The 17,191-nt window shown below is 37.3% G+C and overlaps 1 protein-coding gene across 2 annotated transcripts in view; it reads left to right on the forward strand.

Annotated features, from left to right (window-relative positions):
- thada (THADA armadillo repeat containing) overlaps positions 1 to 17,191 on the forward strand; it is a 91,928-nt gene that overhangs the window by 35,039 nt on the left and 39,698 nt on the right. For both annotated transcript variants that reach the window (XM_026224467.1, XM_026224468.1), the window contains exons 27-29: positions 3,049 to 3,138; positions 7,297 to 7,428; positions 15,949 to 16,117. In XM_026224467.1, the coding sequence (XP_026080252.1) occupies positions 3,049 to 3,138; positions 7,297 to 7,428; positions 15,949 to 16,117 (391 nt within the window). The remainder of the gene's footprint in view (positions 1 to 3,048; positions 3,139 to 7,296; positions 7,429 to 15,948; positions 16,118 to 17,191) is intronic.

The raw sequence follows: 17,191 nt of genomic DNA on the forward strand, positions 1-17,191 counted from the left end.
ATTCTCCAAAATGCAAGGTGCACCAATCTCACATACGTCTGCGCTATTTTTTGCTATGAATTCACGTGGCACTTTTCCACTGCGTGGTACGATTTGGCACGGCTTGACACTGTTTGGGTTTCCACTGCAGTTTAGTACTGCTTTAGAGTAGGCGGGATTATTCACATGTCGTTATTGTCGCACCACCTCTGCTGCCATAATCCTTCAGAAATCACTCTTATATTCACTTATATTTCGTATTATTATCACTGTTGAAAACAGTGCTGCTTTGAAAAGACTATTATCACTGTTTGAAAAGACTAGTTTATTTTCACAAATAATTAAAATGTGACTCATACACCACTTTTTTTGTGTGTGTACCTAAAACAATAAAGTTGTATAATCTTTCATTTGTTTATCGAACACACATTTGTTTATCAAATCTGAGTTTTAGTAGCTGTGAGTTCATTAATGTAAGTGGGGTTTGTTTGTGTTTCTTGGGTTGGATTGCTTTTCAAACATGTTTAATATTTCAATTTTAGTTTTTTTTTTGTTTTGCACAACTATAAAAAGTGAATTTATCTGCTTCTTGCCATTAAAACAATAATAACAGTCAACACGAAGCACTCAGAGTAATGTTTTCGTTGGTCTATTTGGACTAGATCAAAGGAGTCGAATCAGAGTTTGAAAAACGAATGATACACATCTTAGTTAAACACTGAAACGAAACCAAACAAAAGTCTTTAAACCATTGTATAAAACATATTTTGACAAAGTAATGACTTCAGTTGCACTCAAGTTTATAAACAAGTCCAGCATCTGATACCATCTTCTCGCATAGGTAATTTTGTTTGGACTGTTTAAACGCACTTTTTTTTCCCTCTCTTTTATTTTTGCAGTAACTTGTTTGACTGTTTTCCTACGCAAAGAAGATCGTTTGTTAGTTTGTGTTTGCTTGTGCTTATCAGAATATGATCTGAGAGTTTACTTGGACCTGAGACTTTTATTGGATGACCTCAGTCATCTAGTGAACAATACAGAGAAAATATGTTTGTTTCCTGTTCTCATGATCTGAATGTTATTTACGTTACACAAACAAATAAGCTGAAGAATTACTGTAGTGTGTTTGTGTGTGGTCTGTATTTGTGGTTCTGATGGCCCAATGCGACACACTCAAGCACATTACACGTAATATGCAAATTTATACATTCATTTGTGAATGTAAGTAATGACAATGGAGTGGTTAAAGATGGTGTGAGCTCGACAGGCTGCATTTATGGACATCTTGGAAGTGTTTTGCCTGGAAGACTCGAATCCATACTGAGGGTATGTAGGGTTGTGTTGAGCTTAGCTGTAACCACATCTGCCCACGTCAGAGCTTGTGTGTGTGTGTGTGTGTGTGTGTTGCTAGCATGCAGCATGTGGCCAGTCTGCAGATGTAGCTGACCCACCTTGTTACCATGACAGCGCCCTGGCCTAAGTTCAGACCAGACCGTGTGCATTAGCGGTTGAAACAGGATGTGGTGTGTTTATGTACGTGTGTATTTTACATAGCTGAAGTCACAACATGTGTGTTTGAAACATTGGCTCTGGAGCTAAAGTTAGCCTTGTATGGGCTGTTTCAGTTAGACATGAAGAGAAAAAATGTTTTATTAGATGGTCTATCTTAAACACAGAGGCTTAGCTAAATAAAGATATGTTTATGTGTGTCACACACACACACACATACACTTTCACTGTCTTTAACACATATGCGTTTGTCTCGAGTGAAATTCCCAGGGTTTATTCCAGCCGCGCTGCTTTCTAAGGAATAAACAAGCAGGGCCTGTGAGCCGCGTGTCCCTGCAGCGCTCCGTCAGAGGCTGCACTAATGAGAGCTTTATAGAGCTGTAAAGAGCGCAGACTTGAGGAAGTGGTTTACAAACCAGACCTTTAAAGGTTGCAGTCTCTTTCTCTCCTCTCCTCTCCTTGTGTGTGTGTCACTTAGGCTCTGTTCCAGAATCTAGTGAGCTGTCTACGTAGGCAGCATGTTCCTGACACAAAGGATGTTCCAAAAGGAAATACCTTCTTTTGGCAGAATTGCACCTATCCATAGCTGAGGAAACGATCCCATAATGCACGTGATGTGAAGTTACTCTTACAATAGTTTTTCGTTGTAATATAAAGCCTGATATGCAGTAGGTCAGAAAATTCACACTTTTGACTGAAATCTCAATGTATTTATTCTTGATGACTATATTTATACCAGACATTGTTATGACACACCTCTGCATGACTTGAACAACTGTTTTTAACTTGCACAAAGGTTTTACTCTTCTATAGTTCAGTGATGGTTCTGAATGTGTTGTGAGTCTTCTGTTGCTTTAGTAAGCAATGCAGCATTGATTAAAAGATAAACCGCACATCCTTGTTTCACTGTTGTTGTTGACATTGTGGTCAGGCAGACAGTTTGTTTCTTGCCTTCAGTTTAACGTAATTAACAACAGGTCAGAGAGGGCAAGCTTTCAGCTGAACTGCACACATGCATTTTAAACATTTTCATAATGCTCTTGATCCATCTATGTAAAAAAATGCACATTTTTGGAGGAGCAGGTTTTTCTAGCATATTTAATTCAACTTTTCTGGTAGTTATAATGATATGACCTATTTCAGGGCCAGAATTACACTTTAAAATCAATCAGAGCTACAATTAATTATGAGGATGCATATTTATGAAGATGCATATTAACACGCTTATAGCATGCAGATATTTCTGCCCTGTATTATTCATGTTAAAGTCAACCTTTCAGACTGAAGCTGCCATTTGGGTGTAATAACAGAACTTTGTTTTCAGCTACAAAAAAAATAAAAATACAGAGCTGTTAAACCCCATAAACTAAGAATAGGCTGTCTAGTCTGCAAAATACTGTTAAAACAAAAAGTCTCACTTATGATACTTATCAGCCAAACAGAAAAACTGATTACCAATTGATGCCAGATTAATGTCATTCATTCGTCATTTCTTATCTGATCTAATCTGCAATCCTACACACACTTTAACCTTCATTTCTCTCACTCTTCTCTTAACAGAATGACCGGCCGAGAGTTTTTCACTCGTTTTCCTGACCTCTATCCCTTCCTCCTCAGTCAGCTACAGGAAGCTGCTGACTCTGTGAACAGGTGAGCATTTCCCAACAAAAGGCCCCCCATAACATCACAGGACCCCGAAATGTGTATGCGATTTGCGTCGGATGTTGTTAAAGAGCTGAACGATCCCAGCGTTCGCTAAACGGACCCAGTTCTTCTTCTCACCCTTCTTTAATTTCTCCGAGGCCCTTGTTCAAGATCGTTTAAGTGCCCCATCAAGCCTCTTTAGACCAATTAAGCCTTTTTGACCACATTGATGGACAGATTCCTAGCTGAGATGGCTCGGATAAGTAAACCGCGTGTGGGAGTTTCGGCCATGTTGGCTCTAGACCTCGCTCTTCGGCGGCTGTGAAAACATGTTAAGTCTCTTATCTCCCTCAAATAATTTCTCCACAGACTGATGCGCCACTCTTCCAAATAGCACTCACGTTGTGCAAGAGGCCCTTGAGCCAATATTATCTTAATATGTATCAAATTATTTTAATGCGTTTTCAGTCTGCCGTTCTCTCCTTTTAGCTTAGAGTGGTCTGACTCTTTCCCACGGCCTAGTCTTTGCGTCCCGCTTGCCAAGCTAGGCTCTGCAACACTCGTATTTTATACCGCCTATAAATTATTTAGCATATAAATAAGGGTAGAAAGAAGTGTGAAGAGGTTTCCACCACCCACCTTTACCAAATATGAAAAGACCATCACGGGGTGTCTGGGGGGGGGGGCGTCATTTAGCGTGATTGAGAAGTTTTTCCTATTGAAGTTCAATCCAGAATGTTTCTTTTATCTGGAAAGTATATGTTTCTTTTATCTGGAAAGTATATGTTTCTTTTATCTGGAAAGTAGACTGTAAAGAGCATGTGGGAACGCTGGAATACGGTTCATCGCCCTCCTCGCAATTTGTAAACCGGTTTGCGATAGGAAGATTTCACGAGCACGGATGAAATCGTGATGAATGATTTGCCTCAGCTTGATGGGTTTCTAACAATTTTAAACGTTTAACATGGGAAATGAGTGCCGAGAGGGTTCGGTTGGACATGCACCAGAGATGAAATGAGATGAAAAGACCGGGGCAAGTAGAGCCAAGACTGAAAGTCGCTCTGCTAATCTCACATTCTCTTCCAGGCTTATCACCTCTTCACCCTCGCTGAACTTTTTCGCTCATTTTAACATCTTTTTCCATTCCTCTGGTTCATCATATTTCATTGGTTCGTTCTCGCACTCCCCTTCCAGCTTTTTATTGAATGTGCATGATGTTTAACACTTCAGTCTCCCTGGGCTTGGTGATGATCTCAAGTTCTTGGCTGTCCCACACTGTGCCTGACTGAAATCAGACTCTAAATGCATTATCCGGGCCCTGATTAGCAAAATAGCATTTCCTGCACTCTGGCCTGGGGTTTACTGGCTCCTGGGACCCCTCGGTGGTGGGGAGTTTGGCCATGTTTGATGTAATAATGACAAGCGTATCCACAGCTGGCAGCTGTGCCGTGGAAAGCGCATGGACTGCAGAGAACAGAACAGATTTTGGCCCTTTCACAGTAATAGAAAGATATGAGTAATTTACATCTGTGTGTTTTTCTGTCCATTTTTTTTTCATGTGTTTGCTCTGGCTTAAGTCTTGAGTTTCCACTGGACTGTCAGAGAAACATGTGCAGAAATGTAGTAAAAGAGAAAGGAAGTGAAGGGTCATTGGTTTAGTAATGGTGACCATGTGTACATGTGCTCATCTTGTCATTGTAACTGTTAGAAGCTGTATGTGTTTGGAATGGCTGGTTGCTAATTCTGAAACATCAGCTATAATATACAGGTAAGATAAATTATGTATGTTAGTAAGTGCAGTTAGTAAATGTTAGTTTAATAATTCGAGAAGTTACACTTGGGTAAGTTGTTTAGGTTAGCACTGTTGTATGCAAGTTAATGATGGACGTTTAAAGTTATAAAATCACATATAGTTCAGTAAGTAACTTATATTTGTGTATGGAGAAAGCCATTTTAAGCTATACTAGGTTAATAAGTTGGAGAAGTTATGAAGTCATATTTTGGTAAATTAGGTTAAGTTATTTATATATGTTAGTATGTGAAGAAAGTTATTTTCGTTAAATTAGACGGATGAAGTCACAGGTTTGTTCAGGTAGTTGCTTTAGTAAGTGGAGGAAGCTATGCTGGTAAAATAAGTAAGTTAATCTTAAAAGTCAAATAGAGGTAAATTAGGTTAATTCCATTAGTTATTTATATGAGTAAGTGATGGAAGTTAAGCAAATTTAACTTAGACAGATGAATTAGTCCCACGGGTTAGTTAGGTTAGTGGATTGAAGCTATGATAGTAAAATAAGATAATTTTTAAAGACACGTACAGATAAGTTAGGTTGATTGTATTAGTAAGTGATGGAAGTTACGCAAATTAAATTAGACAAATGATAAAGTTACACAGGTTAGTTCACTTAGGTTTGTAAGAGGATGAAGCTATGCTAGTTAAATGAGTAAGAGAAGTTATAAAGTCACATACAGGTAAGTTAGTTGGGTTAGTTAATTTTGTTATACGGTATATGTAGTAAGTGATAAATGTTATCCCAGTTTAGTAATTAGAGAAGATATGAAAACAAATCTAGATAAGTTAGTTTAAGGTTAGTTACATTGGTATGTAGAGGAAGTTATGTTAGCTAATGTGTTATACACGCTAAGTAATGTGTTATACACGCTAAGTAAGTTAAGAAGTTATGTAGTTACATACATATGGCTTATTTCTATTAGTTATGCGTGTTAGTAAGAGAAGGAAGCTATGGTAGTTTAGTAATTAGAGAAGTTATGAACAAATGTAAGCCAGGCTAGTTCAGTTAGTTTCTTACATTTAGTAAGTAAAGGAAGTCTAGTTGGAGTTGGAGACATTTATGAAGCCACATACAGGTAAGTTAGTTAGATTAGTTCAGTTAGTAATATACAGTAGCTTAGTGAGTGAATTAAGCTTTGCTAGTTTAAGCAAGTTATTTTCTGTTAGCAAAACCAATCTTTATTTGTGTTAGCCGTGGAAGTATCTTAAGTTTTGATAATTTAGTAGTTCACCTTAGTTGGTTACATTATTACATAAGACAAGGAAGTTAACTTGTTAGTTAAGGTAGTTACATAATAGAAGTGCAACTAAAAATTATTTTTTCTGTCGACTTATCTAACGATTATTTTTTCGATTAGTCGAGTAATCTAACGATTATTTTTATTACAATAAATAATTAATCTAATGTTATTTTTTAATTAGCTAATGAATCCTTTGGATAACTTTACAAAAAAAAATATAAGTACAACTTCTAATATAAAATTTCAACCTTTATTCATTTTCAACCTATGTGGTTGAAGCTTTTACTGTATAAAATAATAGAGGTAAAGAAAATTATTTTACTATGGTAAATATGAGCTTATGCTAGCGTTTATAATTAAACCACAGTAGCCATAAATTTACAGTTGTCTGAGACTTCATGAAATGTTCTTTAGCATCACAAACCATAAAATGTAGTCAGGGTTCTGCTATGGTTTAGCATGGTTTCCAGAGATCTGGAGCTGATTCTGGGTAGCTCGGTGGTCTGTGACTGTTGTCTCGCCACGCCCTGTCTTTTAAGGGGCAGTTCATAAATCACGTCTTTTGTGGGCTCAAGTTCATTATCTCCAATGTATGTGGTCTCATAATGGAAGCGACGCGTACGCGGTACGAAACGCTCGTTTTTCCAAGCGCGTCCGCACTGCATCGAGTTAAGAACATCTCAACTTTTCAGAATGCCGCAAGTGCAAGAATATCAGACCTGAAACAGGAAGTTGGTCACCAGATCACGCGGTAACTTAACCAGTTAAACCGTAACACCGGAGAGTGCCAAGATGTTTTCCTCTGAGGTGCTCGTGCATCGCAGTTGTGCTGCCGTGGTACACCATATCGGTTTTGCAAAGGGAACAAAGGGCCATTCTATTTGTCCTCTGTTTAAAGTATTCCCGTACTTTTGATGACAGTGGTCTCTGTTTTTGTGATAGAATGCAACTTTCTCCATTCGCAGTATGCCATTATGCGAGAAGTAAACAAACAGTTTGACGCTTCGACGCATTTCACGCATGACGACGTATTTTTGTAGTCGACGTAATCGATCGCGTCGTTGCAGCACTATTACATAAGTCAAGTATTTTAGGTGAGTAAATGTAATGTATTTCCCTTTGTCTCTCTTTCAGTGATTCAGGGCAGGTGAAGCTGCACCCCAGTCTTTTCTTGTTGCTATTGGTTTTGGGTCGTCTCTACCCATCTCCTATGGATGGTTCATCATCTCCTCTGGGATTAGCTCCCTTTATGCCCTTAATCATCAGGTAGGTTTAGACATTTAAATCATCTTTAAGTGCAATGCTGACCCAAAGATGAGCTGCACTGAATGTTTTAGTTTTGTGTTTTTCTATCTGTCAACTCTGCTCAGCTCTACTCAACAGCTACTGTTGCTGTTCCCATTTACACATTTTTTTCATTGTTTAGACAGTGGAGAAAAATATTTTTTGGAACACATTCTACAAGTACCTGTAGAGGCATCCAAACATAGAGTGAAGGATATGTCACGGTTGTGATGCCATAGCTAGGAGTAATCCTTTCCACTCCTGTTTATGTGTCACAGAACACTGTGTTCCTCCAGCCGGGGAGCAATAGATCTATTCTGATGAAAGAAACAATAGCAGGATGGTGTTTGTTTTGGATCAAAATAAGGGTGGAGAGGTCTTGCTCTCACTGCTGCTTCTGATAACAGCTCCTGACTTTGCATGCTGGCTGACACCATTTGAAATCTCATTGTATGTTGAATACTTTTTGCAATTTCATCAGTTTTCAGGTAAAGCTATAAAATAAGATGAAGGCTCTGTTGCAAAACCCTTTGAGCTGCCATCATAGGTGCATTCCAAAGCCTAAAGGGTTTTCTAAAAAGTTGGCCCATGCACTCCAAAAATGACAAAGAAAACCAAACGCAAAATAAAAAATCCACTGCTTTACTGAAAAAACGTTAGCGTTTTTAGTGGCCTCTTTTTGCGTTTGATTGTCTGGATTTTATTATTTTATATTTTTTATCTACATGCCTTTTTGGAGGTGCAATGAGTTTTTGGTTACTCTTAATAAAAAATAAAAAATAAATAAGCAGTTTGTGCCTCTCATTTTCATTCCAAGATGGCCAACAAGTCAGTTTGTAGTTTATAAACAGTTACAATTCCTTCAGTAACCAGATTTGTTTATTAAATATTTCCTTGTCAGTCATAAAAATATCCTTTGTACCTAATTTATGTGTATTTAAGGAAATCTGAGTATTTTGCTGTTAGCTTAGCAACATGCTAATGCGATACTCTTTAAATCGATTGCGATTCAAGTCCCATGGGTTACTACCTATGTTGTGTGTTCCAGTTAGGCACCTGCATGTGTAGATCGTAGACGCCAAGGCTATTGGATGATTTATTTTTATTTTTTAATAAGAGCAAGACCTTCTATGTAGCATTGAAAAAATAAAAATGTATGCTATATAAATGGGTCGTTCATAAATTTTCATGCATGAGCACATTAACTTGTGGTCGCCCGTGTTTACAAATCAACACCTGTTTAATATTAATAACGGCTTAGTGGAGTTGTTGTTACTCTAATTAACATGCAAAGTGTTTACCATATCACAACACAGAGGTTTCTTTCAGTGCTTCCTGTCAAAAATGTTGACCATTAAGTGTAAAAATGATTATCCTCGCCATCTGCTGTTTAGATTGATGTGAGGGTATAGTTGTTGTAAGCTTAGTCTTGATTTGAACTGTTATGAAGAACAACATCTTGTGGAAGAGAACTTCTGCTGAAACTGATGGTCCAGATAGTGACCCACTTCTGATCAGAACGGTGAGCTCAGCACGTTAGATAACAGTTACATGAGCATGTTTGGGCTTCTCGCTTCTGCAACAACTTTCTTTAGCTGTCTTTATATTTTAGCATGGAGTGTTCATTTGTTTTTGTTTGTTTTTAGTTCCTTGATAAGGAATCAAAATAATAAGTGCAATTAATTGACATAAATGATGTGTATATATATATATATATATATATATATATGGTTGGATATATGCATAAAAAGCATATATATATATGACAAAAGTAAATATATTTTTTTGTTTTTTTTATGAATCTTTACTTATATTTTATGAAGGTTTTTTTTAAGCCACTGAGTAACAATAAACAAAAGCAAATCCTAAATGTGAAGTTTCATATTGTTAAGAAAATAAATAAAATTAATATATATATATATATATTATATATATATATATATATATATATATATATATATATATATATATATATATATAAAAGGTAATGACATTTTAATTGTAATTTATGTTTTGCTTAGTTTTCAAAGTAAAATACATTTTACAAATCTTGAATGGTTTATTCATAGATATCATTAATTTATTAATTTATTTTTGTTGTTGTTTGTTTTTGTGGGGGTCAGGGTCATAAAATCTATTTAGAAAAAATAATGATAGATTTTTTTTCTGCATGCTTATTACATGTTATCCAAATTGCCTTTTCAAAAATGATATTTAACTTCTGTATCAGTTTTTATAATGATAAAAGATTTAGCTAAACAGCTTACAGTTTTTTTTTTTTTTCAAGAATTGACCAATTCTAATAAGATTTTATGATATCAGGACACTTGCAACACCCAGATATTTATGACCTTATGGCTTTAACACTGTTATACATATATTTAATTGCATTTTGAAAGCCCTGGATCATTGTTTGGGTGTCAGGGCCTGTATAATATCATAATTGTGTTATGAGCCCATGTGTGTGCTACAGACATCTGGAGTGGGGCAGAGGTGTGGAGGGGCTGGAGAAAGGGTTCAAGGCCTCATGTCTGGAACACTGATAACACAGAACAGAGAGAAACAGATCAAGCTCACGACTCTCATGCACTCTGAGTGATCAGTGCCACCATAAAAAAAAAAACTGACTAAAAACACATGGCCACATATCAGCAAATGTCTCAGCCCTTCTGACTCAAACGCAAGACCGTCTGATCATCCTCCCTCTCTTCAGTTAAACCATGTCACATTATGGATGGATTTTCCTAATAGTCAAGGAATGACAGGAGAGTCAGACCTTCGGATTAATAGAAGGATCCAAGTCAACAGAGTTCTGCCTTTCTCAGTTCAGGGACGCAAGGGTTAAGAGATTGGAGGATTGGGGTCTGCCTGCTTCTTGTCAGTGGAGGTATGTAGGCCCATTCACCCAAATGAAGCCCACATGTAGAAGATGTTAAATATAGCTTGGTTTTGGCTTCCACGGCCCGCTCCTCTCCCTTAGGCATGTATTTGTGAGCGTCTGGGTGTCCGGTGTTGATCCGGCTTCTCTTTACAACAACACAAGATTTCAGCAAAGCATTCGAGGAATCTGAGTTGGTAATTATTGTGCTGGTTGACATACGAGACAACCCATGATTAGTTACCTGAGCAGACTGTGATTTCATTCCACAATCAGTGTTGAATTCTTCTTGTGGAGTTGTTTTCATAAGATTAGGCCCACAGTGTTGCCTTCGCAGTTATAAATCCTAGAGATCTGATCTATTTGCTGGTCACACTGTGAATTTGTATTGTGTACATAAGCCTTCAAAGCCTCGTCTTCGTGTCAGAGTAGATCTGTTAAGCTCCACTCTGTGAAATATTTGAGAAATAAGGCTTTGTTGGGATTTACCACAACAAGCTCTTTTCTGTTATCCAGACTCTAAGAAAACATGAGTGCATTTAAATTCGCCCGAATCTTGCACTCGTGAAAATTCATTCGTTAATATTATCACACACTAGACAAACATGGGTTTACACTATGTGCATGAGAGCCGGGACAGGAAACCCTGACGATTTCCCATCAGAAATATTTTTCAGAAAAATATTATACAAAGGAGGCGTTACATTGATTCTCCTAACATTACTTTTTGCCACGGTGTGTTATTTTAGATTTTTTAATAGCTTTAATTTTAGTTTTTCCAAACTTTTAAGCCAGATAAACATGTTAAGTGAGGGAAAACTTCATTTTTATCCACAAGGAATTGGATTGGGTTGTGAGAAATAGGCATTGCATATCAAATTGTTGTTGAATTTAACCAAGTTGGTGGCTGAGAAATTTTGAGAAATCCCGATTCTACTTCTTCTTTTTGTCCTCCTTTCAAATCTTTTTATTGACTTTATGTATAGTGATGAATCAATTTTGAAAACAAGACAAGTGTGTCTTGCTAGCATGATGGTAATCTTATTTCCTTGCTGTAGCTGCCATTTCTGGTCTTGAGGAAATGCCCAACACGGTTTGGGGTCTCCATCGATGTTGAGGGCTTACATTAGTGTGTCAAATACCCTTGACTCCGTCAGCCACAGGCATGTCCAGAACATATGTAAGTGGTTGGTTTGAAACTGTTTACATCTATAGTAGAGTATGCCTTGTAGATGAGCTGTACAAGTCCAGAAAGTCACACCACTGGTCATTCAAGATGGAAATTTCTAGATCATATTCCAGTAGGACACAGTGAATCTCCATTTATGGTTCTAATTATGATTTTATGCTGTTGATGTGTCTGTTGAGTGAACTTTATTTACAGGGCTGAGAAAATCAAGAACCACATCCTAGTACAGATTAGGAACATTAGTTTTGAAGAGGGCCATTGAGTCAAATGCGGGATCGGGGAAATCTCTGTATGGTCAGACCATTGGTTCAGCCAATTATGAATGCATAGGGTGACAATGAATTTATTAAGAATTAACTGTGGTTACAGTTATTCATGAGTTTGTGCAACACATTATAAGGTGCATTACCAGTAGGGGTGCGCGATAAATATCGTCCGATAATTAATGCGCATCTCGTCAGTAAAGCCGGTTCTCTAATCAACGGTAAATTCCATCAGGTGCGTGACTTCACATAGAGCAGCTGTTACTACACAGAGCCGTTGTTAACTGACAAGCTGCGCAAATAAACGCTGATAATGAACGTGGATTTGCGCAGCTTGTCAGTTAACAACGGCTCTGTGTAGTAACAGCTGCTCTATGTGAAATCACGCACCTGATGGAATTTACCGCTGATTAGAAAACCGGCTTTACTGACGAGATGCGCATTAATTATCGGACGATATTTATCGCGCACCCCTAATTACCAGGAATAATTCATGGATCAAAACTACTTTTTTTATAATGCATTATATTATTCGTCAAATCTTGTGATCTTTTGATTTCATGTGGTGGACTTCAAACTTGTTTTAGGCAGATAGTCCAGCAACGTGCAGGTCGTAAAAAATCAAGTGTGTTTATACACTCGTGCGCTTTCTGGAGCGTGTGATGGAACTGTATGTACTCTCTCATTTCATTTCTCCAGTGCACCTCAAGAGCCAGACGAACTCGAATAAACAAGATGTGTTATGGTGCCCTCGCCAGGTGCTGTCCAACACCCCTCTCGGCCTGTTGTTTTCGAGCCATACTTAGATTAGGCTTGTTTGGTGCTTGCAGACTGTCGAGTCATACTTGGGGAAACTGTACCACCGTGCCTAATAAGAGCCAGATGGTCTTTGAGCCATAATGGCGGGTCGAGACTGAGAAAGCCCCCTGGAGATGACTCGCCTCAGACTGCTGTGTTTCTAAAATTACACCCTTCCAAATTGTCATTTCCTCTCAAAAGACTTTTAATGGGACATATTAGCACTGATAGTTAACATATGAGGCCAGAAAGGGGGAATAGTACAGACTTCGGCAGTCATTAGATCTAAATATGCGTTTCTGCCGATGTTTATGCATTTACTTGATTTACATTTAAAAGAGTTGTTCATCAAATCGCTATGAAGCATGGCATTTTAAAAGTCAAAACTATTGTGTGGCAATTATTACATTTCTTATTACTTTGCTTTACTACTTCCAGAGACGACAACAAATACTTTTTCTAAATAACAGTCTTAGTGTTGTGTTTCAGACTTGTTTGTAATTCCCACATTATGCTTAAAATATATATTTTTTTCCTGGATTTAATTTATATTTTTGTTACACCGTAACATGATTCAATATTTAATATATAAATATTTAACTGGTTTGCATTATTATTGTATCAGATTTTTTTTTTTTTTATCAGAGGTTTTATGCATGTATAGTTCCAGTTTCACATGGAAAGTATTGAAAATGTGATATACAGCTTGTACACTATATTCAAAGTCTTTTGAAGTCTCATAAGTCCTGTAAATCTTGACATCCACCAGATCTTCTTGGCATTTCATGAGTTAGAAGTATGTAATGTCTGATTCCTGAACAAATTTTCCTTTGAATTGTAACACAAAACTTGATTAATTTAGATGATTTATTCTCAAATTTGATTGATCCAGTTTTAAATTGTCCAATGATCTAGCACTGACGGCTCACTGTAGTGGAAGATCATAAAGACTTGGAATGACATCAGTTTAAGGTAATGATACTATGTAAAGGAATTGTGAACACAAAAGGTTAGGCTGGTTTTGTGTGTGCTGTGTCTTTGCAGCCACAAACAGCCCTGCATCATGTGACAGGTCGCGTCTGTGGACTGTTGTCATGCTGTGACTGCTGAAGGCAACATGTATGCCATGTGGGTAAATGTGGATGTCTGCATGTCATTTTAATAACACTTAATATTAACCATGCTAACCATGACCTATCACTGGCCCCAGGCGGTACAGTGGGACACTGCTTTTTTCCCCCACATGACTTAATTTGGTCTCTGTCACTTTCAAAAATATGTATTTTGATTGTGAATATCCATTTGTCAGAATTAGTTTTTAGATGCACACTTTGACATTTTGAGGTCTGGCCACAAACCAAATTCTGTGCTTGATTATAAAAAAAAAAAAAAAAATGTCATTACAAAACCGCCATTATGTAAATATCTTTATCTAAATGTAGTCATTGAGCCTGTCCCTTGACTCCTGCAGTCTGGCTGCTTAAGAGCACATGGTCACAACAGGAAGCATGCAAGACGAGACAAAAAATGCCATAGCTCAAAGTCCTTTTTGTTCATTTTGTTCATTTACCCACTATAGGAGAGTACAGTAAACTAGCTTTTTAGCTGAAAAAGTCAAAATCATATACAGGCAACACAAAATTAATACCCGTGACTCTTGATGATATATTGAAGTCTTATGAAGCGAAACGGTCTGTCTGTGCAAGAAACTTAACCTTTATTTACAATTTCATTACCTGTAATTCATCGACAATGTCGAATACATTTTTCGAAGCACTATTGAAACTAAACATATCCCATTATTCATCATGCTAAGGAACTCCCATTCCCCAAAATTGTGGGAATTTGAGGAAAACATTAAGGATAAGTTAAGCGGTTATAAAACACAAACTGTTGGTTTAGAAAGAGGTGATTGACTATTCTAGCTCCAGTCCCAAACATTTGATGGATGTCGTCGATAGAAGAGCATGATATCCCATAGTCAGTGTTGTACATTGTTTCTTTCCCAGAAACAGTAGTTACATGTAACTTAAAGTTTAATTTGTTATGACATAGGCTTAATTCGCCTCCGCAGAAGTTGTTATTGTACAGATTAACATGACCCCTTTAGAATCCATATGACATTCATGGTTTGAGGTCAGCAGATCTCTGTTCTCTAGTTGTGGTTAGGTTTGGTAAAGAATGCGAATGTTAACACGAACTCATACCTCCATGCTCGCTTCCATCTGCTGTCAGCAGATCCCAATCACGGCTTTGCTTGTTTCTATCTGTTCATCTGTCAAACTTCAATTCATTTATCTACAAACATGATGTCTACATCATTTTTAGTTTTCCCAATCCCCTTCTTTTTGATGGATATTCCCTATTTCATGTCTCTGGAGCTTCTTGGGGGAGTTTGGAGAGGCTTCTTTGATTTAATGCTTGTAAAGTAGTCCTCTCAGTAATCAGGGGGGTGCTCTGAAAATGAAATCACCAAGATCCCATCTCCAAACCTACTAACAGTCCAAAAAAGTGCAGTGAACCTTCCTGGAAATCTATAAAATTATGTTTTACATAAAATATAAATATATGTACATAAAAGATAGTACTGGGAAAAGTTTAAAGGCACTTAAATGAATTTGGAGGCAGCTATACATTTCCCTGTGTATCCATTTCTTTCCTAAACAATAAAATAAATAAATTCAGTACAAATTTTTTGGGAAATAAATTAAATTAATATTTTGTTTCAGCAAGGATATATCAAGTGTGTAACACAGCTTTAAGTGAATGAAAACATCCTGCATTTTTTTTTTTTTTTAAAGTGCACCATGTATAAAGTTATTGTCTCTCAAGAGTCTTCTCTGAATCATTTAAACAAGTCATTTTTAAAACAAACCCCAAGCCATTCCATGTTAATACTTTTGGAGTGGTAAAAAAAGCTGTTTCCACTGTAACGTTGAACACACAGCAGCACTGCTGCTCACAAACACTGCTTTATCAGGCATTACAGGCATGATGAAATAGAAATGAGACCAATCGCACCAATCACCGCAGATTGAGAGTGATTTGGAAGAATGAATCATTGAGCAAATTAGTTTGGAGTCATTGAGCAAGTAAAAAAAAAAAAAAATATGCATAATATGAGACAATTAAAGTGTTTTTTGACCTTGCATGCATGTCAGCCTGTTGTTAGGGACTCTTAAAACCAAAATATGAACCTTTCATTTCCCATAATAGGGGCACTTTAAATGTTCACAGCTTTAATCTCAAGAAGAGAGTTTAATTCCAAAAATACTTTTCAGTCCTTCACCAGAACCCCCTCAGAACCATGCAGTTACTCTGTTCAAGAGATCACGAAGTGACTGAAATAAAAATTTTAACCGGTTGTCTTGTAGATGTGGTCGCTCTGCAGTGTACCGCACACGTGAAATGGCTGCAAGAGCCCTGGTTCCGTTTGTCCTGGTGACCCAAGTTCCCTCCACCATCCAGACTCTCCTGGAGGAGCTGCCTCAAGAACCAGGACCAGGACTCCAGCAAAACCACATCCATGGCACACTGCTTCAGGTTTGTGAATACCCCCTAGTCCATTAACTTAACGTGTTACATGACATATAAGATGTGTACAATAGTGTAAAGTTATGCAGAAACCTTTAAATGTGTTATTCTATTGTCATTCTATGAAAGATGACGACACCTGAAGAATCATTCCTGTTTGAAAAATTAAAGTGTAGAAATGTTTAGTCAGAAACATGCAGGGTATGTTTATGTATCACTGGTACACTAAGCAAATGATTGGGACAAGGAATGACACACACACAATTGTACTCCGAAGGGAAATTCAAGTGCTCAACAAGCATCAATTTAAAACCTAGAAGCCTAGATAAATGTACATAGCAATAGAGAGTTGTTGTAATTTTGACACTGAAGCAGGTTTCTGGATCTGAAACTGGAATAATTTGCTAGCATGTGTGTGTGAGACGGACATAACTGTAGACTGCTGGGATGAAGATGTGCTTGGGAAGGAAAGAGCTGGATTTGGAGTTCTTTCCTGTCATGGCGGTCATATATCTGCTCAAAGCTCCTGCAGATGTGGAGGGAATTAGACTGCGGTGGGGAATTGCTGAGATCTGCGTGAGAGATGTTGTGTGGGTGGTGCTTTGGTGACAAGTAATGGCAGATTATGCAGCATTTTATTTAGAAATGAGAGAAATTATTCAAGTCTTTGTGAAATACCTGCAACCTGATGCTTCAGTTTGTTCAAAAGCTAGAAAGATCAATATTTTCCTCATTTTATATGTTTATTTTATGCATAAAATGCATAAACATTTATTACACTGCTCTGTGAACTACTTAATTCTGATTGGTCAGGTGATATCACTTTTGAGTCCATAAGTTCGCCTACCAATGGTATGAGAGGAACAGCTTTCACTCTCAACCAAACTAACATTTCTAGCCAATAAGAATGTATTGCTCTTATTAACACGAGTAGCGCATAATAGTATCCAATTGTGCAGTCGCAGTCTTCAGGTCAATCATATATTCATGAAAAAGAAAATCAGTTTGAATAAAGCAAGCAATAACTTTGTCGTAGTATCCTTTCAAATGTTAAAGTTGCCACAATCACTGCCCTTCATTGCC

The sequence above is a fragment of the Carassius auratus genome, chromosome 38 (genome assembly GCF_003368295.1).
Source record: "Carassius auratus strain Wakin chromosome 38, ASM336829v1, whole genome shotgun sequence".
Taxonomy (NCBI): domain Eukaryota; kingdom Metazoa; phylum Chordata; class Actinopteri; order Cypriniformes; family Cyprinidae; genus Carassius; species Carassius auratus.